This window comes from Oncorhynchus masou, unplaced genomic scaffold, assembly GCF_036934945.1.
Source record: "Oncorhynchus masou masou isolate Uvic2021 unplaced genomic scaffold, UVic_Omas_1.1 unplaced_scaffold_2333, whole genome shotgun sequence".
NCBI classification, from domain to species: Eukaryota; Metazoa; Chordata; class Actinopteri; order Salmoniformes; family Salmonidae; genus Oncorhynchus; species Oncorhynchus masou.
The window spans coordinates 1-23203 of record NW_027008795.1 but is presented as its reverse complement, the minus strand read 5'-3'; the positions used below and the strand labels follow the sequence as shown (position 1 = coordinate 23203).

The following is a 23203-nucleotide window of genomic DNA, read 5'->3' as shown; positions in this document are numbered from 1 at the left end:
ATATTACACACAGAAGTGTGTATTTTGTAAGTGGTTCCTCAAATTGTTCCACATACAGGTTCACATAGTTGGGGGCAAAGGAAAAAAAAAGGAAAAACTCTGACTCAAAGATGACGCAGCTATTGGATAATACCAATTTAGTGAGTTTCAAGATGCAATCATTGGATGGAGAAATGGTAGGGTCTCTCTACTGAAGGAAGTGTTGCAGGTCACAAAATATAATTTAAAAGTCTGCATTAAGGTGTCTGTAATAGAATATACTTGTCTAAATCTAATATAGACATTAATAAATGCATTTCTATTTCTTCCAACATCTGTTTTACACTGGAGGAGGAGTAACAAGATGGCTGTGCAGTTGCCTCCAAACAGAGGCCCCTGTCAGTCATCTAGGGTTAGTACACATCATTGGACTGAACTGAAAATACATCAGAACTTCCCTGATGTTGGCCTTTATGTTGCAGGTGTTCTGGTCTGTTTTGGTGAACGACATTTGATCGCCACAATGCCAGATAGACTGGATGTACTGACTGGCTCCTGTGTGCAAATCCCATGTTCATTTGATATTCCTCACCAAAATAAGTATACATTTAACAGCACAATACTAACCTCTGGAGTGTGGATTAAAGAAAACTCAAACTTTGGTGAGCGTCCGGACAGAGTGATATTTAACAGTACTGAGATGGTCAACAGATATCAAGGGAAGATAACTGGAAACATGTCCCAGAAGAACTGCACCACAGTCTTCTTCAATGTAACCACCAGTTACACTAATAAATACAACCTCAGGATTGAGAGACAACCATTCCGTGCAACAGACACTGAAAAGTCTGTTAATATAGTTGTCAGTGGTAAGAGACAATTTAACTGTTTACCAACTATTTTTCCCAGTTTAGATTCCTTGCGTCAAAGATAAGACAAGAACAAGTGGACATTTTGACTATTAGAGTAAAATATATTTATCTACAATGTATTACAGATTTGCCTTCCAGTCCCAACCTTACTGTCTCAGGTGAGGTAAAGGAAGGGACCCCTGTCAGCTTGAACTGCTCAGCTGTTGCTCCCTGTCCCGAACACCCCCCTGAGCTCACATGGACTCTCCCAACACAGTTCACAACTGAAAACCAACTGCAGGAGTATCCAGACCAAACCAAATCAGTTCTCTCCACGGTGACCTTCACTCCATCATACCTTCATCATGAGAAAAACATCACTTGTACTGCAGTCTACCCAGTAGGGACAAGCAACAAGACAGCTGAACATAACATGATGCTTAATGTTTCATGTAAGATTTAGTCACCGGTTCCAGTAGAATAGATCATTCTATCATGTTTCACTGATGATTGTAATAGAGTGGTTTTGATGAGACTATTCAATATACCATATCCAGATACATTGTAAATGAACCCCTCTCCCCCAGTCTCTCCTAAGGACACCTCGGCCTCCATCAGTCCAGCTCATCCAGTATCAGTGGGCAGCTGTGTTAATCTGACCTGCAGCAGTACAGCCAACCCTCCTGTGACAAACTTCACCTGGTTCAAGATCAGTGAGGGTAAAACAACACAGGTAGCATCTGGACAGAGTTACACCCTCAATGTGACTGTTGGAGGACTGTACTACTGTGAAGCAAGAAATAGTCACGGCTGTGGGAAGTCAAATGAAGTGCAGCTGGCTATAAAAGGTAAAATGGGCACGTAGGGCACAATCGTAGGTTAGATATACAATACAAAAGTATGTGGACACCCCTTCAACTGCATGGATGTAGAAGAGGTACTTCTACACACCTGCTATAACGGCTTTCTTCCTGGGAAGGAGAGGACCAAAGTGCTGCGTGGTTAGTGTCCTTGGTTATTTAATGACAGAAACTCAACATGAACACACTAGAAACCAATAAACGTGGCAAACCCCCAAAAACAGTCCTATTTTTTTTTTTATAAAAAATAATTTATTACCTTCAATACCATTCATTCTTTACAACTCATTATTTTCATACATACTCCAATAATGGTATTTTAATTTTAACAAAACAAAAACCCCAAACAAAACCTCAGGGGAGCATCTTCCATCCCCGTCACCCTACAAAATACCTTTCCCTATCTCCCTGTCCCTAATCTATCCCCTTACAAATCTAAATGACACCCAGCCCTAAACCCCCCTTCCACCTCTCCCGAGCAGCATGCTGCCCCCACTTCCTCTCCTCCCTCTTCATCCTCCCCTTCAAATCTCCTTCCACCCTCCTCACTATCCCTTCCACCCCCCAATCTCTCCCTGTCTTCACCATGTTCTGCCTGGCTTCCCACAGCCCCCGTTTAAAGAGACTCATGAGAAGCCAGAGCAGAATCCTGTCCCTATCCATCCCTCTCGCTCTCCCTACACCTCTCTCTAACCTGGCCCACGTCAATACAAAATCCCCCCTTACCAAAGCTAACAACACACCCGTGCCCTAGCCCATACTACTCCGGCAAAGGCACAGTCCCAAAAGACATGGCGCACAGTCTCCTCCCTGCCACAAGAGGATCTTGGACAGGTGGGGGATTGCACCAAACTATACCGGTACATGATGGAACGTACCGGCAAGCACTTATGGAGGCTCAACCAATTCAGGTCCCTGAGCCTGTTGTCCAGACCCCGCGCCTGCACTCCCTCCCAGACCACTTCCGAGATGCCCACTACAGGCGCTGGACTCCCTGCCTTTCTGACCTCCTCGTACAGGTGCCTGTGATCTAAACCTACTCGGGCAACTTCAACCTCAGGGTGCGCACGCAGCCACTTGGCCGCATGACCAAAGTGCCACGGCAGCTGTTCCGCCCGAGGACCCGTGTTAGACCACACCATTATGCTTCTTGCCTGATACGAGAAAAATACCCGCAGGAGGTAGGAGTATCACTGGCTGAGCAAGCTCCGTTAACAAGAAAGAAACAAAAATTGTCCAGCTTGAGGGGGAAATGTGGTACCCCCTACCTCCCTCCCCGATGGGACATATCATGCGTGCCCTGGCGACCCACTCGCACCTGCCACTCCACATAAACTGAAACACAAGCCTCACTAGAGGCCTCCTCAGACAAACCGGCAATGGGTAGATGTATGCCAAATACAAAAGAGACGGCAACACATCCACCTTTAGGACCAGGACTTTGCCCATAAAAGACAAATACCTAGCTTTCCACATTGCTAGCTTCCTCTGTACCACTGCGATACGCATGTTCCAGTTTAGTGTCGCTGAGCCGGAGGTCTCAAAATGGACCCCGAGAATCCTCAGGGCCCCCTCACAGAGAGATAACCCCCCAGGCACATCCGTTCTACCGCGCCATCTTCCGAAAAACTTGACGGAAGACTTTGCATGGTTCAGAACTGCTCCCGACGCGCGGGTGAAATCCCCAAAGATGGCAAGGGACCTTGTCAGGCACGAGTCCTTGCACAACAGCAAGGAAGTGTCGTCGGCGTACTGCGTCATCTTAACACGCAGCCCACCACTTCCAGGGATCAGCAAACGTTCCACCCCTGTGTCTGCCCTAATGGCAGCCCCCAGAGGCTCCATGTACAGAACGAAGAGGAGAGCCGAGAGTAGGCACCCCTGCCTGACCCCAGACGAGAGGTCAAAAACGTCACCCAAGTGACTATTTACACTAACTCGGCACCCCGCTCCGACATATAATGTACGAATCCATCCTATGAACTTCTCCCCAAATCCTAATCGACCTAACACTCTGAATAAAAAGGATCAATTCACGCGATCAAAGGCTTTCGCCTGATCTAGCGCTGCTACCATTAAAGGCAGTCCTCTATCTTCATTACCCTCAAGCGAAAATGGAAATGTAAATATGCCCTGATTAACTTGTCATCTCAGGTTCCATCTTTGTGTAAGCATTGATAGCTAGCGTAGCATTTAGCGTCATTTACCCCATTTTCACAAAAACCAGAAAACCAATCAAATAAAATCATTTACCTTTGAAGAACTCTGATCCTCATGGAGTTTTTCCCTGAAAGATTCTTTGTGTATGGAATCACATTTAGGGCTGTTCAGTCACCAAAACGTCAAACTTTTTCCAAATTAACTCCATAATATCGACCGAAACATGGCAAACGTTGTTTAGAATCAATACTCAAGGTGTTTTTTCACATATCTCTTCATTGATATGCCGTTCGTGGAAAGAATCCCATGGAAAAAAACCAGCAGCTGAAAATGACGCACCAATTTCGACGGAGGACACCGGGCGGACACCTGGCAAATGTAGTCTCTTATGGTCAATCTTCCAATGATATGCCTACAAATACGTCACAATGCTGCAGATACCTTGGGGAAACGATAGATAGGGCAGACTCATTCCTGTTGCATTCACAGCCATATAATGAGACAATGAAAAACAGAGCCTCAAAAATCCTGCTAATTTCCTGGTTGCAGTTTCATCTTGGTTTTGACTGTAGCTCCTGTTCTGGGGCACTCACAGACAATATCTTTGCAGTTCTGGAAACTTCAGTCTGCTTTGCAAAACCTTTGCAAGTAGCTTTTGAACCATAGCAAATCACATCAATCAATACTCAAGGTGTTTTTTCAATCTACACACAGCATGGTCAAACGATAGATAGGGGTAGACTCATTCCTGTTGCATTCACAGCCATATAATGAGACAATGAAAAACAGAGCCTCAAAAATCCTGGCCGCCAGTTGCCAAGGTCTGTTAAACTTCCCAGCAATCTTATATAAAAGTGACAGCACACCAACAGCCATTGATCCCCCTAGGGAACCCATCTAAAAGTCTCAAGGATGGCCTTCAAGATTTTGAGGACCACTGGTCCAAGTATACTTATATAAAAGTGACCACAAAACTTGAGATAAAACTCCACTGCCAAGGCAGCCCATCCATCCCAGGCACCTTCCCTTTTCTCATCCTCCTAAGAGTGCTCTCAACCTCTTCTAGTGAAATCTGGGCCTCCATCACTTCTCTAATGTCCTCCGGCAACCGCCTGGACAAGTGTTCTAAAAACACATTTCCCTGCTCTACATCTATTTCCCTTTCCTTAAATAAACCTTGGAAATGATCAGTTGTCACCCTGACCATATCCTCTGGTTCTCTAACTATACTACCATTTTCTTCCCTAACGCCATGCATTACCTTCCTACTCTGTCTGGCTCTAACCGACTTAAAGAACATAGCAGAACAAGTGTCATTATGTTCTAGAAGGCCACTGTGCGCACGCTCCAGGAAAGCTCGAGCCTTCCGCTCCTGCAACTCCCTGAGCTGCGCCTTTAGGGTTGAGGATCTCTCCCAGTCAAAAGACCCGCCGAGGTTGCCTGCCTCGTATTCGAGTTCAATTAACCTTTGGATACGATCCACCTCCCTCCTCTCCTCCCTTTTTTTCCTCTTGCAATACCCTATTATAAAAGCCCTAATCCTCACCTTAACTAATTCCCAAAACTCTAACACCCCCTCGCACATGGACCAGAGGCCTTCAAGCCTCCAAAAGAAACCATAAAACCCGTCGACAAAAGCCTGCTCCTCCAGCACATCCCGATCTAACTTCCAGTACCCCCTACCAAAGAGGCAGACTGGCGACCCCACCTGCAGGAGCACCCCGTCGTGATCCGAAAAGAAAACAGGCAACAGCCGCCCAGACAACTTACCCAAAGACCTGGGTACAAAAATATAGTCGAGCCTCCGCTCAACCCCCCTGGAGTTGCGCCATGTTGGACCGGCCATTTTCGGAGTAGTGTGCAGACCACCATCTACCAGACCATGGCAATCCATTAGCCCGGCAATGGCGCCTGCACTGCTATCCCCCCTATTCCTAAATCTGTATTAAAATCCCTCCTATCACTAATTTCATATTTGTGACACACAGGGGCGTCAGACAGTCCACCATCTCCCTCCTGTCTGCCACCACCTGTGGCCCATACACCACCACTAATCTAAATTTACAATCCCTTATCGTGACATCCACCCCTATAACCCTCCCCTGCATCACCACAAAAGAATCCTCCACTTTTACCTCCCTGTGCCCACAAAAAATCCCTAACCCCGATGAGTGCACCCCCCAATACCCCAAACCGACTCCCCCTTGTCTCACTCCCTCTTAAACCTACTAACATCCCCTCCATCCCTCAGGTGAACCTCCTGTAAAACACAAAAATCAAACCCCACACCCTCCAAATAACTAAAAACCGCCCTCCTCTTAACAGAATCCCTTAAACCCCTTACATTTAAACTAACAAAAGTAAAATTAGACCCCATGAAAAAAATAAAAACATGTAATACACTCAAATTCTAAACCCAGACAGAAAAAAAACTAAATCAGGAGACTCACCCGATGCTCCCCTGCTCCATATCTACCGGTGAGAACACCATCCGTATTCCCGACATCACCCCCTCTTCCTCCATCTCACCAACCCAGGATGCAGGAATAGTGTTTGGCTCCGGGGTGCCCTGCACCCTGGGTCTACCCCCACAATCCTCCCCCTCCCCAGTGCTGCAGCTGGATTGGAAAAAAAATCGGGGAGGCTGAGTCCCCAAACAAAAAACTCCCCACCTCCTCTTTACCCAGTCCTGAGTCTTGTTAAGTGTGTCCCCACCCAACAGAAGTTGAGGGCCTGGGGAAACCAGCAGCAACCCAGAAGTTTCTCCCACCCCCATCACTCTCTTGGCCATCCCCTCCCTCTCACTGTCGGCCAATCGCACCCTCCTCTTCATTCTCTTCTTTGGTGATGGCGGTAGTGGAGAGATACCACCCTCCCCCCGCCAGCTCCTCCACCATACCCCTCATCTCTTCCACCAGTGCACTTTCCCCCCAGTCCACTTGCTCTTCCACCGTCTCCTTCTCCAACACTCCTCCCTCGCTTTCTTCTCACTCATGCTCCTCCACTCTGTTGCCTTCTTCCGCCACTTTTGCTGTTTCTTCTACTCCCGTGCCTTCCGTTTCCTTCTCTCTTCCATCCGCCGCTTCTTGCTTCTCCTCCTTCCTTGTTGGCCTTCCCCTCTGGACCTGTACTCTGGTCATGAGGCGTGCTTCCTTCCCCTCCTCTTCTTCCCCCATCCCCCGCTCCTGCTCCCCCCCCCAGCCGCAGACGCATATGACCTCTGACGAGCCGGGCACCCTTGCCACAGGTGTGCTGACGAGCCACACCCGTGGCACGCCTTAGGCTTGTCACAATCCCTCGCCTCGTGATCCTCAGATCCACAAAATCTGCATTTTCTCATGCTGCACGAGGCGAAAATGTGTCCGTAGGCCATACAGCGCCTGCAAAATGGGGGCTGACGTGCATAAAACAACGTCCCCCTGTCAGCCCCTAGGGAGAACATAGCAGGAGGATGGAGGTAGCCACCATGTCCCTTTGGGTCCTCCCTGAGGAGGGCCTGGAAGCCTCTCCTCCCATTCCAAAACCCAAGGGAGTCTTTGAGGTGCCTAGCTGAGTAGACGTTATCCATGTATCTCCCCAGAAAGGCCCTCACCTCTTCGTCTTTAACGTATGGGTTGTAAATGTTGACAGTTACAACCCTAAAGTTGTTCTTCGCCAGGCTTGTTATTTCATAGTGGCTCATCGGCCTCTCACCTCCCACTGCTCTTGCCCTTCTCAGGATATCATCGTGTTTCTCCTCTGTATATAGTGCCACGTCGTATGCTCCCTCCAACGAGTTGCCTTGGAAACAAAACACGTCCTTCACCGTCAGCTTTAGAATCCCCATCAATATTATCCTTCCAAAAGTTTCCCGTCCTAAAGGCTCCAACTCCTTTTCCTTCCAAGCAAAACGAATCGTGTTGGCCAGCCCAATCCCAGGGACTGACCGAGTTGATGTATTTTGCACCATCTCCGCAAGGAGAATGGCGCTCGTTTTCTTCTCTTCCAAAACAAGGAAAAAAGAAAATCCAAAGTGACTGAGCCTATACTGTTGCAACAAGCACAGAGACAGGAACAATCACCCACAAATCCCAACACAGAACAGGCTACCTAAATATGGTTCCCAATCAGAGGGAATGACTAACACCTGCCTCTGATTGAGAACCATATCAAGCCAAACATAGAAATAGACAAACTAGACACACAACATAGAATGCCCACCCAGCTCACGTCCTGACCAACACTAAAACAAGGAAAACACACAAGAACTATGGTCAGAACATGACAGCTGCTGTATGTATCTAGGGATGATACTGCTGTAGGATCTTAATTTGATCACTTTTTTGTTGCTGAGAAGTTTATTGCATTGTGGGAAACACAGATAAGCTTTGTGATTTGCATATATTCACCAAAATCCTGCACTGAAATGTGGTTATATTAATAGTATTGCACTTATCATGCAGCCTTATTTTGTCCAGCTAATAGACTCACCACCAATGGATCAACAATACGGAGGAAACGTTCAAGTCCTTTTTCTGCAGGATTATTTCACTGCAACAATACTGGATAAATTAAGATCTTACATCTGTACATCTACAGTATATGTGTAATTTGTAATATTAGACAGTGTGCAAAATGTTTCCTCTTTTTGGAACAGATGGCTATAATGTGTGTTTTATTTACAGGGCAAGAAGAGCCTGTTAACCCAAAGGTTTTTGAGATTGTAGGAAAAACCTTGGGGTTGATTTTCCTCTTCAGCCTGATCGTATTCTTTTCATGGTAAAAATATATTCCCAGCCTCAATTTTAACATATTTATCATGCTGTTTGTGCTTTTGTATATGAAAACCTAAATGATGTCAAATCCCTTTATTCTTGTCTTCTAGGAGGAGGAGAACATCTAGACTCCCCCGTGGGTTTGACATGACAGACCGTTCACAGGGACTGGTGGGAATGGTAGAATAAACCTTTCAAACCCATCTAGAATGTGTGTTTCAGGAAGAATTGAATGAATACTGTGTTGTGTAACCAACTGTAACTATGAAGTCATTATTCTTCTGAAGTGTCAGTCCTGACAACTGTTCCTTTCTCTGTGTTCTCTCCACAGAACTCCCCGGTTGGGACAGTGTGCTCTAACCAGGCCACGGTCAGTAGAGGGAACCAGGAACCACCACTTAACAACCTAGATGGGCTTCAAGCACAAGTCAATCAAAGAGGTGCATGTTAATTATTTTTCCAATGTGTATTAAGTGTTTTTATGTACAGTATTGTCATTGTGTATTAGTTTGAGATTGATAATTTTGTTACCGTTATAATTGTGTACTCTTTGATTATCTGCATATTTGTAAAATTTGCTGGGGAGAAAGTGTTTAACTGTAACAATGATGGTGATACGATGATGCAGTCTACTCTTTATTTTTGACCATTTATTTTGAGTGTTGAGTTCACAGAGCATCTGTTTAATGAGTTCCAGTAAAGAGGAACTGCTGAGTTCAACTAGCTCACTGAAGGCAGTTTAAGACCATATAAAGTCAATGATGACTGAGCAGAGCAGACAGTTAGTTGGTGAGACAGTGGTCTGATACAAGACAGGAAGTTGGTGCAGGAAGTCTACATGATGGCAGAATGGTGTTAACATCTACTAGTCACTGTTTATCTTCATCTTTTGTGCAGTTACCAGAATAACAATATTATCTACTTTCATCTATTTAGAAGTTATCGCATCAGCTTTTATGTTGAGTGTTAAATTGAAGAAACAAATGAGACTGAATTTATTAAGGTTGTTTATTAATTGCCCTGCAATAAACCTTTACATTCAATTTCCATGAAATCTTTTGGTCTTATTGGTCCAACATTTCACATCTCATTAAAATGGATTAAATTGAGATTTTGTGTCACTGTTCTACACACAATGTGGAATTTTGTTTTTAGACATAAAAATGAAAAGCTGAAAGTCAATATGTATTCAACACCCTTTCTATGGCAAGCCTGAATAAGTTCAGGAGTAAAGATTTCCTTAACTTGTCACATGAGTTGCATGTATTCACTTTGTGTGCAATACTAGTTTTTAACATGATTTTTAAATGACTATCTCGTCTCTGTACCCCACACATACAATTTTCTGTAAGGTCCCTCAGTCAAGCAGCAACTTTCAAACAGATATAACCAGCTTTTCTATTGCCTCACAATGAAGGGCACCTGTTTCTAATAAATCTGACATTGAATATTCCTTTGAGCGTAGTGAGTTTATTAATTACACTTTGGATGGTTTATCAATACACCCAATCACTACAAAGATACAGGCATCCTTCCTAACTCAGTCGCCGGAGAGGAAAAACACTGCACAGGGATTTCACCCACAGGAGGTTGGTGGCACCTTAATTGGGGAGAACGTACATGTGGTAATGGCTGGAGCAGAACAGGTGGAATGGTACCAAATACATCCAACATGTTTTCCATGTGTTTGATTCCATTCCATTTGCTCCGTTCCAGACATTATGAGTTGTCTTCCTCTCAGCAGCCTCCACTGATTTCACCATAAGGTCAATGGTGACTTTAAAACAGTTACATAGTTTAATGGCTGTGATTGGAGAAAACTGAGAATGGATCAGCAACATTGTGGAATAAGTCAAGGGGTCCTTTCTGAAGACACTGAGGATACCAAACATTAGGAACATCTTCCTATTTCTTTGTTGAAACCCCTTTTGTCTTCAGAACAGCCTCAGTTCATCGAGGCATGGACTCTACAAGGTGTCGAAGCGTTCCACAGGGATGCTGGCCCATGTTGACTCCAATGCTTCCTACAGTTATGTCAAGTTGGATGGATTTCCTTTGGGTGGTGGACAATTCTTGATACACACCGGAAACTGTTTAGAGTGAGAAAAAAAACAGCAGTGTTGCAGTTCTTGAAACCAGTGTGTCTGCCACCTACTACTAGCACAACTTGTTCAAAGGCACATACATTTTTGTCTTGCCCAAACACCCTCTAAATGGCACAATCCATGTCTCAATTGTTCCGAGGCTTAAAAATCCTTCTTTAAACTGCCCCCCCCTTCATCTACAATGATAGAAGTGGATTTAACAAGTGACAACAATAAGGGATCATAGAATGCACCTGGATTCACCTGGTCAGTCTATGCCATGGAAAAAGCAGTAAGATTGGTTCTGTTTTATCACCTAATACCTACTCATATATCAATAGATAGTGAATGGTAGGCTGATCTGCATGCAGGCACAGCTGAACACTGATTCTGCTCTATCACCTAATACCTACTACTCATGTATCCATTGATAGTGAGTGGAAGCCTGATCGACATGCAGACACGTCATTTAATTGTAATTTCATACATTTTATCCACATATAGGCAAAGCAGTTTCCACATAACTGAAAAGAGCTTGTTAGTCCCTTTTTTGTCAGTCCCCCCATATCCCCATTCCCACCATATAGCAGCATCAGCGTAGTATAATGTCCAATAGTCAATACTTTCTCTCTTCTCTCTCTGAACCATCTGGTCCCTCCACCTCTCAATTCCTGACCCTGTCCTCCAGAGCCTCCAGATCCTTCAGCTCTCCCTCCACCTGTTGGCGGAGGTCGGCTACCACCTGCTGGGTAAAGTACGCCCTCAGATCCTGGGTCTCCTTCTCCCAGAAGACCTTGGGAAGGTCGAAGAGTGATTTGTCCAAATGTAGTTTTTTCGCAAGTTTCGGAGAATTAGGCTGCAGGTTAGTCAATTTGACGTCAAAAGCTTTATCCCATCTCGACTTGACCGTCATAGAGGGAGTGTAAGGGGTGTGTAACTGGTGGCAGTCAGACGCAGGAGAGCAGAACTAGGTAATAGCCGGAGCTGTTTAGCTCCAAAACCAATGGCATCAAGAAATCATCAACATGGGTACAAAACCCGACGCGCACCAGTCAACATGTGCATAAGCACTTATAACAAACAATACCACACAAAGACATGGGGGGAACAAAGGGTTAAATACACAACATGTAATGAGGGAATGAAAACCAGGTGTGTTGGAAAACAGGACAAAACAAATGGAAAATGAATAACGGATCGGCGATGCCTAGAAGACCGGTGACGTCGATCGCCGAACACCGCCCGAACAAGGAGAGGAACCGACTTCGGAAGAAGTCGTGACAGGAAGCCCATGTCCAACTTGCCTCCCAGTACCTGTAGATCGCGGTCTCCCTCCTGTGGCACTCGGGACATTCTTTTCACGCCACTGCAATAAGAAGTTATTTTGGTAGCAGGTTAGGAGCAGGGCTGGACTAAACAACGGCCCCTGATAGTATATGATAGCAAAATATGTTGAATAGCAGGAAAATTAGCTTGAAATCAACTACATTTTCTGTCAGCTTCATGACAACATGTCGAATAGCATTATAAAACTGTAAATATGTTTCTCCGCACCACCATGGCAAAATGGGTTGAAATTCCCTCCGCACAATGGCAAAATGGGTTGAAATGCAGTAAGTAAGAGGGGGGTGTGGGGTCGTCCGACCCTGGTTAGCAGAGCATTTTCACTAACCGTTACCCATAGCCGTAATTCTCCTAACCTGCTGCATAAATTCTTCTAGCCTGACATGAAAAAGTCAAATCTGTATAGAAGTGGTGTGAAAATGTGTCATCCAGCCCACCAGGGTTTTCTTGGCAAATATACTTTAAAGAGGAAGTCAAGCAAGAAAAAGAGGAAGTTGGTGTAGGACAAGTTGAGTGGTGTGTGTGAGAATCAGTCAGATACAATTACACTTACTCTGTTTCATACCAAGTCTGTTTTTCATGTTGAAAAAATGATGTGACAACCCTATGATTTGGCATGGGTCCCAAGATCCTCAAAAGGTTCTACATCTGCACCATCGAGAGCATCTTGACCGGTTGCATCACCGACTGGTATGGCAACTGCTCGGCATCTGACCGTAAGGCGCTACAGAGTGTAGTACGGCCCAGTACATCACTGGGGTCAAGCTTCCTGCCATCCAGGACCTATATACTAGGCGGTGTCAGAGGAAATCCCCAAAATTGTGTGACTATTTACAGTTATCCCCCACCTTCATTTGTTTTGTACACTGCTGCTTCTCGCTGTTTATTATCTATGCATGGTCACTTCACACCTACCTCCATGTAGAAATTACCTCGACTAACCTGTACCCCCACATTGACTCTGTACCGGTACTCCATGAATATAGCCTTGTTATTGCACATTTTATGTGTTTCTTTTTATAATGTTTTACCTTAGTTCATTTAGTAAACATTTTCTTAACTCTTTCTTGAGTTGCACTGTTGGTTAAGGGCTTGTAAGTAATCATTTCACGGTAAGGTCTACACTTGTTCTATTCAACGATTATGATTTATCTCGTTTAGAAAAAAACATCACACACACATTCCCATTGAAGCCTGGGAGACCACCTGTTGGGGGAGGTCGGCTCCCACCTGCTGGGTAAAGTACGCCCTCAGTTCCTGGGTCTCCTTCTCCCAGAAGGCCTTCGGGAAGGTTGAGGGTTTTGTCTAGAAGGGATACAGCTTTTGTCAAATTTTAGTTTTCTAGCAAGTTTGGGAGAATTTTTGCAGCAAGTTAGGCGAATTAACATAGCAGGTTTTGAAAATTAAATTAAAGTACGAAAAAGGGTTAGGATTAGCTAAAATGCTGTAATAATTATACTTTTCACATCATTTTGACAAAAGCTTAATCCCATCGAGACTTGACCACCGAAGAGGGCACCCATGTCCTCCTTGCTGTCCAGGACCTGCAGGTGGCTGGCTCCCTCCTGTGTCACCCGCGACATTCTTTTCACGGCACTTCAATAAGAAGCGATTTTGGAAGCAGGTCAGCAGCAGGGATTACTGAACGGCCCCAGATAGCATATGATAGCAAAATGTGTAGAACTGATTGTAGAGTTAAAACTGCAACCTTTTATATCAGCCTCATGGCAAAATGTGAACACAAGCATGAGGTGCTATAAAACAGCAACAATGCGAGCTTCAACTGGAAGCCAGTGGAGAGAGCGGAGGAGCGGGGTGACGTGAGAGAACTTGGGAAGGTTGAACACCAGACGGGCTGCGGCGTTCTGGATGAGTTGTAGGGGTTTAATGGCACAGGCAGGGAGCCCAGCCAACAGCGAGTTGCAGTAATCCAGACGGGAGATGACAAGTGCCTGGATTAGGACCTGCGCCGCTTCCTGTGTGAGGCAGGGTCGTACTCTGCGGATGTTGTAGAGCATGAACCTACAGGAACGGGCCACCGCCATGATGTTGGTTGAGAACGACAGGGTGTTGTCCAGGATCACGCCAAGGTTCTTAGCGCTCTGGGAGGAGGACACAATGGAGTTGTCAACCGTGATGGCGAGATCATGGAACGGGCAGTCCTTCCCCGGGAGGAAGAGCAGCTCCGTCTTGCCGAGGTTCAGCTTGAGGTGGTGATCCGTCATCCACACTGATATGTCTGCCAGACATGCAGAGAGGCGATTCGCCACCTGGTCATCAGAAGGGGGAAAGGAGAAGATTAATTGTGTGTCGTCTGCATAGCAATGATAGGAGAGACCATGTGAGGTTATGACAGAGCCAAGTGACTTGGTGTATAGCGAGAATAGGAGAGGGCCTAGAACAGAGCCCTGGGGGACACCAGTGGTGAGAGCGCGTGGTGAGGAGACAGATTCTCGCCACGCCACCTGGTAGGAGCGACTTGTCAGGTAGGACGCAATCCAAGCGTGGGCCGCGCCGGAGATGCCCAACTCGGAGAGGGTGGAGAGGAGGATCTGATGGTTCACAGTATCGAAGGCAGCCGATAGGTCTAGAAGGATGAGAGCAGAGGAGAGAGAGTTAGCTTTAGCAGTGCGGAGCGCCTCCGTGATACAGAGAAGAGCAGTCTCAGTTGAATGACTAGTCTTGAAACCTGACTGATTTGGATCAAGAAGGTCATTCTGAGAGAGATAGCGGGAGAGCTGGCCAAGGACGGCACGTTCAAGAGTTTTGGAGAGAAAAGAAAGAAGGGATACTGGTCTGTAGTTGTTGACATCGGAGGGATCGAGTGTAGGTTTTTTCAGAAGGGGTGCAACTCTCGCTCTCTTGAAGACGGAAGTGACGTAGCCAGCGGTCAGGGATGAGTTGATGAGCGAGGTGAGGTAAGGGAGAAGGTCTCCGGAAATGGTCTGGAGAAGAGAGGAGGGGATAGGGTCAAGCGGGCAGGTTGTTGGGCAGCCGGCCGTCACAAGAAGCGAGATTTCATCTGGAGAGAGAGGGGAGAAAGAGGTCAGAGCACAGGGTAGGGCAGTGTGAGCAGAACCAGCGGTGTCGTTTGACTTAGCAAACGAGGATCGGATGTCATCGACCTTCTTTTCAAAATGGTTGACGAAGTCATCTGCAGAGAGGGAGGAGGGGGGGGAGGGGGAGGAGGATTCAGGAGGGAGGAGAAGGTGGCAAAGAGCTTCCTAGGGTTAGAGGCAGATGTTTGTAATTTAGAGTGGTAGAAAGTGGCTTTAGCAGCAGAGACAGAGGAGAAAAATGTAGAGAGGAGGGAGTGAAAGGATGCCAGGTCCGCTGGGAGGCGAGTTTTCCTCCATTTCCGCTCGGCTGCCCGGAGCTCTGTTCTGTGAGCTCGCAATGAGTCGTCGAGCCACGGAGCGGGAGGGGAGGACCGAGCCGGCCTGGAGGATAGGGGACATAGAGAGTCAAAGGATGCAGAAAGGGAAGAGAGGAGGGTTGAGGAGGCAGAATCAGGAGATAGGTTGGAGAAGGTATGAGCAGAGGGAAGAGATGATAGGATGGAAGAGGAGAGAGTAGCGGGGAGAGAGAGCGAAGGTTGGGACGGCGCGATACCATCCGAGTAGGGGCAGTGTGGGAAGTGTTGGATGAGAGCGAGAGGGAAAAGGATACAAGGTAGTGGTCGGAGACTTGGAGGGGAGTTGCAATGAGGTTAGTGGAAGAACAGCATCTAGTAAAGATGAGGTCGAGCGTATTGCCTGCCTTGTGAGTAGGGGGGAAGGTGAGAGGGTGAGGTCAAAAGAGGAGAGGAGTGGAAAGAAGGAGGCAGAGAGGAATGAGTCAAAGGTAGACGTGGGGAGGTTAAAGTCGCCCAGGACTGTGAGAGGTGAGCCGTCCTCAGGAAAGGAGCTTATCAAGGCATCAAGCTCATTGATGAACTCTCCGAGGGAACCTGGAGGGCGATAAATGATAAGGATGTTAAGCTTGAAAGGGCTGGTAACTGTGACAGCATGGAATTCAAAGGAGGCGATAGACAGATGGGTAAGGGGAGAAAGAGAGAATGACCACTTGGGAGAGATGAGGATCCCGGTGCCACCACCCCGCTGACCAGAAGCTCTCGGGGTGTGCGAGAACACGTGGGCGGACAAAGAGAGAGCAGTAGGAGTAGCAGTGTTATCTGTGGTGATCCATGTTTCCGTCAGTGCCAAGAAGTCGAGGGACTGGAGGGAGGCATAGGCTGAGATGAACTCTGCCTTGTTGGCCGCAGATCGGCAGTTCCAGAGGCTACCGGAGACCTGGAACTCCACGTGGGTCGTGCGCGCTGGGACCACCAGATTAGGGTGGCCGCGGCCACGTGGTGTGGAGCGTTTGTATGGTCTGTGCAGAGAGGAGAGAACAGGGATAGATAGACACATAGTTGACAGGCTACAGAAGAGGCTACGCTAATGCAAAGGAGATTGGAATGACAAGTGGACTACACGTCTCGAATGTTCAGAAAGTTAAGCTTACGTAGCAAGAATCTTGTTGACTAAAATGATTAAAATGATACAGTACTGCTGGAGTAGGCTAGCTGGCAGTGGCTGCGATGTTGACACTACACTAATCAAGTCGTTCCGTCGAGTGTAATAGTTTCTACAGTGCTGCTATTCGGGGGCTAGCTGGCTAGCTAGCAGTGTTGATTGCGTTACGTTACGTTAAAAGAACGACAGTAGTTGGCTAGCTAACCTAGAAAATCGCTCTAGACTTCACAATTGTCTTAGATACAAAGACGGCTATGTAGCTAGCTAGCTACGATCAAACAAATCAAACCGTTGTACTGTAATAGTTTCTACAGTGCTGCTATTCGGGGGCTAGCTGGCTAGCTAGCAGTGTTGATTGCGTTACGTTACGTTAAAAGAACGACAATAGCTGGCTAGCTAACCTAGAAAATCGCTCTAGACTACACAATTGTCTTAGATACAAAGACGGCTATGTAGCTAGCTAGCTACGATCAAACAAATCAAACCGTTGTACTGTAATGAAGTGAAATGAAAATGTGATACTACCTGTGAAGCGAAGCGAAGCGGAAGTTAGTTGAAGTTCTATTCGGTAGAGGTTGGCTAGCTGTTGGCTAGCTAGCTAGCAGCATCTCCTACATTAAGGACGACAAATAGCTGGCTAGCTAACCTCGGTAAATTAAGATAATCACTCTAAGTCTACACACTCTAAACTACACAATTATCTTGGATACGAAGACAGCAAAGACAACTATGTAGCTAGCTAACACTTCACTAATCGAGTCGTTCAGTTGAGTGTAATAGTTTCTACAGTGCTGGTGGACAGTGGACGTTAGCTAGCTGCTTAGCTAGCTGCTGGGCAGATAGCAGTGTAGACTACGTTAGGACGACGAAATACGATAATTACGCAATTATCTTTGATACAAAGACGGCTATGTAGCTAGCTAAGAAGAAATTGCTAAGATTAGGCAAATCAAACCGTTGTACTATAATGAAATGTAATGAAAAATGTAATGAAAAGTTATACTACCTGCGGACCGAAGTGTAGATGCGTAGATGTGTAGATTTACAACCCATACGTTAAGGACGAAGAGGTGAGGGCCTTTCTGGGGAGATACATGGATAACGTCTCCTCAGCTAGGCACCTCAAAGACTCTCTTGGGTTTTGGAATGGGAGGAGAGGCTTCCAGGCCCTCCTCAGGAAGGACCCAAAGGGACATGGTGGCTACCTCCATCCTCCTGCTATGTTCTCCCTAGGGGCTGACAGGGGGACGTTGTTTTATGCACGTCAGCCCCCATTTTGCAGGCGCTGTATGGCCTACGGCCACATTTTCGCCTCGTGCAGCACGAGAAAATGCAGATTTTGTGGATCTGAGGAACACGAGGCGAGGGATTGTGACAAGCCTAAGGCGTGCCACGGGTGTGGCTCGTCAGCACACCTGTGGCGCAGGTGCCCGGCCTGTCAGAGGTCATATGCGTCTGCGGCTGGGGGGGAGCAGGAGCGGGGGATGGGGGATGGGGAAGAAGAGGAGGGGAAGGGAAGCACACCTCTTGACCAGAGTACAGGTCCAGAGGGGAAGGCCACAAGGAAGGAGGAGGAGCAAGAAGCGGCGGATGGAAGAGAGAAGGAAACGGAAGGCACGGGAGTAGGAGAAACAGGAAAAGTGGCGGAAGAAGGCAACCGAGTGGAGGAGCATGAGAGAGAAGAAAGCGAGGAGGAGTGTTGGAGAAGGAGACGGTGGAAGAGCAAATGGACTGGGGGGAAAGTGCCCTGGTGGAAGAGATGAGGGGTATAGTGGAGGAGCTGGCGGGGGGAGGGTGGTATCTCTCCACTACCGCCATCACCTAAGAAGAGAATGAAGAGGAGGGTGCGATTGGCCGACAGTGAGAGGGAGGGGATGGCCAAGAGAGTGATGGGGGTGGGAGAAACTTCTGGTTGTTGCTGGTGGTTTCCCCAGGCCCTCAACTTCTGTTGGGTGGGGACACACTTAACAAGACTCAGGACTGGGTAAAGAGGAGGTGGGGAGTTTTTTGTTTGGGGACTCAGCCTCCCGATTTGTTTTCCAATCCAGCTGCAGTACTGGGGAGGGGAGGATTGTGGGGGTAGACCCAGGGTGCAGGGCACCCCGGAGCCAAACACTATTCCTGCATCCTGGGTTGGTGAGATGGAGGAAGGGGGGGGTGTCGGGAGTACGGATGGTGTTCTCACCGGTAGATATGGAGCAGGGGAGCATCGGGTGAGTCTCCTGTTTTTTTTTTTTTTCTGTCTGGGTTTAGAATTTGAGTGTATTACATGTTTTTATTTTATTTTTTCATGGGGTCTAATTTGACTTTTGTTAGTTTAAATGTAAGGGGTTCAAGGGATTTTGTTAAGAGGAGGGCGGTTTTTAGTTATTTGGAGGGTGTGGGGTTTGATTTTTGTTTTTTACAGGAGGTTCACCTGAGGGATGGAGGGGATGTTAGTAGGTTTAAGAGGGAGTGGGACAAGGGGGAGTCGGTTTGGGGTGTTGGGGGGGTGCACTCATCGGGGGTAGGGATTTTGTGTGGGCACAGGGAGGTAAAAGTGGAGGATTCCTTTGTGGTGATGCAGGGGAGGGTTATAGGGGTGGATGTCACGATAAGGGATTGTAAATTTAGATTAGTGGTGGTGTATGGGCCACATGTGGTGGCAGACAGGAGGGGGATGGTGGACTGTCTGACGCCCCTGTGTGTCACAAATAGGAAATTAGTGATAGGGGGGATTTTAATACAGATTTAGGAATAGGGGAATAGCAGTGCAGGCGCCATTGCCGGGCTAATGGCTTGCCATGGTCTGGTAGATGGTGGTCTGCACACTACTCCGAAAATGGCCGGTCCTACATGGCGCAACTCCAGGGGGGTTGAGCGGAGGCTCGACTATATTTTTGTACCCAGGTCTTTGGGTAAGTTGTCTGGGCGGCTGTTGCCTGTTTTCTTTCGGATCACGACGGGTGCTCCTGCATGTGGGGTCGCCAGTCTGCCTCTTTGGTAGGGGGTACTGGAAGTTAGATCGGGATGTGCTGGAGAAGCAGGCTTTTGTTGACGGGTTTTATGGTTTCTTGCAAAGGTTTTAGCAGACCGGTTGCGCACAGCCCTTCCCTACGTCGTCCATGAGGATCAGACGTGCGGGGTAGAGGGCCGCTCTATTAGATGGAACCTATAGTTAATCAGGGACTCTAAAATAATCAAATTTTGGTCCATTTTTCCGCTATGCTGGAAAATCCCAAAAGAGGGCATAAGCAATCATATTGCAATTGGACAAAACATCCCGAATCACGACGGGCCATATCTCGAAAACTGAAAATATTTCAAAGCCGAAACTTGGTGAGCATAGGTTTGGCATAATGGGCAGTTGGCCCCGAACAAGATGGCGTCTAGGCCTCAACGGTTTTTGAGTTATGGCCATATTTCTGGGATTAAAGGTCCAAAATGAAAATAGAGAAATGATTTTTTCACTTCACGTCAAAGTCAAGGAGCCTCCGGTGTCAATAAAAAAAATCAGCCATTTATCTATTGTCATTTAAGAGAAATCGTACGATGACAGGTTTGTGATGTTCAAATATAGGTGTTTTTTTTTCAACGGTTACAGATCCAGTTGCAGGGTGTTCATACGAATATTTTTAAAGTGTGCTGCGGAGCTCTGCGACATTTCTGTGATTTTCTATGATTTTCTGAAATAGGAATGCCAAATTGACTGGCCCGATGACCTGGGGATGTCTGGGCAGTGATTCTGGTACCTCTCCATCGCTCGTTTGGGTTGATTTCAGAATGTCACTTTTGGTGATGGTACCTCACTGTTAAAACATATTGCAAATGTTTCTCACTTTTGCAAAGTCACTGAAAATTTGTGCAGGAATGCCAAATTGACTGGCCCGATGAACTCGGGATGGCTTGGCAGTGATTCTGGTACCTCTCCATCGCTCGTTAGGGTTGATTCCAGAATGTCCATTTGGTGATTTTTCTCACTCTTTCAAAGTCACTGTGCATTTGCCATATGGTTAACTGGGCAGTCACCATCACCAATTTGTCATGCTCTAAAAATCATGCAGGAATGCCAAATTGACTGAACCGATGAACTCGGGATGGCTTGGCAGTGATTCTGGTACCTCTCCATCGCTCGTTTGGGTTGATTTCAGAATGTCGCTTTTGGTGATGGTACCTCACTGTTTTTGCAAATGTTGTCTCACTTTTGCAAAGTCACTGTGCCAGTCACCATTACCAATTTGTCATGCTATAAAAATCATGCAGGAATGCCAAATTGACTGAACCGATGAACTCGGGATGGCTTGGCAGTGATTCTGGTACCTCTCCATCGCTCGCTTGGGTTGATTCCAGAATGTCCATTTGGTGATGGTTTTTCATATTGCAAATGTTGTCTCTTTCAAAGTCACTGTGCATTTGCCATATGGTTAACTGGGCAGTCACCATCACCAATTTGTCATGCTCTAAAAATCATGCAGGAATGCCAAATTGACTGGCCCGATGAACTCGGGATGGCTTGGCAGTGATTCTGGTACCTCTCCATCGCTCGTTAGGGTTGATTCCAGAATGTCCATTTGGTGATTTTTCTCACTCTTTCAAAGTCACTGTGCATTTGCCATATGGTTAACTGGGCAGTCACCATTACCGATTTGTCATGCTATAAAAATCATGCAGGAATGCCAAATTGACTGAACCGATGAACTCGGGATGGCTGGGCAGTGAATCTGGTACCTCTCCATTGCTCGTTAGGGTTGATTTCAGAATGTCGCTTTTGGTGATGGTACCTCACCGCTTAAACATATTGCAAATGGACAAGAGTCACCTGCAAGTCACTGTCCATCAGTCAATTTGATATCATTCAAAGTTAACTATTGGAGGCACTGTCAGTCTCTACGCACCCCAATAATACGTCCCTCCATCCAAGTTGTGTATCTGTGTGATTTAGTTTTCCTTTGAATTTTTATGGGAAAAATGACTGATTTACAGTTCATGGGGGTTGCCTAATCATATATATGAAGTTTTGGAAAGATCTGATTTTTTTAACCCTCCAAACAGCCCATGAGACACCAATTATGGCACTTCCGGTTGGCACAGGAAGCTGTAACTCAACATACATCCTCATTGGGGTATTCCATTAGAGAATCCTGAGTTTTAAGTCTTTACCATGAAAACTGACTGATTTACACAGGGTTGAATGCACTATGTCTATCAAACTGCAGGCAGGTTATGGGTATACACTTTTAGGGTCGATTTGAACCACTTCCGGTTGGTCCAGGAAGCTTAGAATCGACACAGGTAGACCTTATAGTGGCCTGATGGACTGGTACCAAAGACAGGTTCATACAGCATTCATAACCCATATAGACTCCAGGTTGTATTTAGTGGAGCAGCCAATGTATTCCTATGGGGAGAGAAGTCAATGAACACTGTTTTTATGTAAACACCTTCTTTTGACTGTGAAGGGTTAATGTCACACGGTCAAGGATAGGCTTGCACAGATCAGGATGACCTTAGGAACAGTCCTGTGTTTGAATTGTCCTTCTAAACCTAACGGTTCCGCCGCTGTCACCCAAAATCAAATGACGTACTGGTGCAGGCTTCATATTGGGCCTATTTTTCTCATGGTCGCTGCGCTCAGACCGATTTCGGTCAGCGGGCGCCTCGTTGACTCGGCACAGTCTGGACACTATGGTAATGCCATTTATTGTGTTGATTTCAGAATGTCCATTTGGTAATTTTTCTCACTCTTTCAAAGTCACTGTGCTTTGCCATATGGTTAACTGGGCAGTCACCATCACCAATTTGTCATGCTATAAAAATCATGCAGGAATGCCAAATTGACTGGCCCGATGAACTCAGGATGGCTGGGCAGTGATACTGGTACCTCTCCATTGCTCGTTTGGGTTGATTTCAGAATGTCGCTTTTGGTGATGGTCCCTCACCGCTTAAACATATTGCTAATGGACAAGAGTCACCTGCAAGTCACCATCCATCAGTCAATTTGACATCATTCTGACACCAAACTGATACAAACTGACACCAAACCCACTTTTCCCAACTCATTTAGGAGCCAAGTATAACATACTTCAGAGCTGGCCCAAAATTCACAAGGCCTTCGGTACAAAACATTAAAAAAAAACATAAAACACATAGTTACTTTCTAGCTGGGGGCCAGTTCGGACATTATGTGTAGTCCTATGTGAGGCGACCCCGAATCCCGAGTTTCGGCTCGATAGGTCATTTGGTGTCCGAGTAAAAGCCTAATTGGTGCTGAAAATCCACTTTTTTCAATGCCTTGCTACGGGGTCCTTGAATGAGCTATCGGACCGAGATGTTGGGTTCTGTCTCTATGGGCCGAGACGGTCACAATGCACCTAGTCTTGTGTCTCTGAGACATTTCTAAATGTCGCCATTTTCGTAATGGTCAAAATGAATTGAAGTCATTGCAAATGTTTCGAGGCTGTTTCTCGGTCCGAGAACATTCTAGAGCGCCGTAACTCACCACGCACTATCTACCTGAGGTCTAGAACAGGATTCTAAAGTTTCGAACTCTAGGTCTGACGGTTCTTTTTTAGCTCGAACAAAGCTAACTATTGGAGGCACTGTCAGTCTCTACACACCCCAATACGTCCCTCCATCAAGTTGTGAATCTGAGTGATTTAGTTTTCCTTTGAATTT

At 46.4% G+C, this 23203-nt stretch overlaps 1 protein-coding gene across 3 annotated transcripts; it reads left to right on the top strand.

Moving 5' to 3' along the window:
* The first annotated feature begins 97 nt into the window (after window positions 1-97).
* On the top strand, window positions 98-9658 carry LOC135533352 (B-cell receptor CD22-like). 3 transcript variants are annotated; one of them, XM_064960705.1, is made up of 6 exons: window positions 98-848; window positions 977-1282; window positions 1418-1678; window positions 8515-8608; window positions 8715-8775; window positions 8936-9658. In XM_064960705.1, exons 1-6 carry the CDS (start codon window positions 344-346, stop codon window positions 9053-9055), a joined length of 1347 nt encoding a protein of 448 aa, XP_064816777.1. In that variant the 5' UTR covers window positions 98-343; the 3' UTR covers window positions 9056-9658. The 3 variants fall into 3 exon arrangements, with proteins under 3 accessions (XP_064816777.1, XP_064816776.1, XP_064816778.1); XM_064960704.1 differs by having other exon boundaries at window positions 8715-8784; XM_064960706.1 differs by having other exon boundaries at window positions 8715-8815; window positions 8936-9021.
* Window positions 9659-23203: the final 13545 nt, after the last annotated feature.

Excerpts from the sequence above, each read along its gene's own strand:
- LOC135533352 (XM_064960704.1), top strand. The coding sequence starts at position 344 with ATGGCTGTGCAGTTGCCTCCAAACAGAGGCCCCTGTCAGTCATCTAGG. Across the intron at positions 849-976 it reads TGTTAATATAGTTGTCAGTG|ATTTGCCTTCCAGTCCCAAC; the intron begins GTAAGAGACAAT and ends AATGTATTACAG. Across the intron at positions 8,785-8,935 it reads CACAGGGACTGGTGGGAATG|AACTCCCCGGTTGGGACAGT; the intron begins GTAGAATAAACC and ends TTCTCTCCACAG.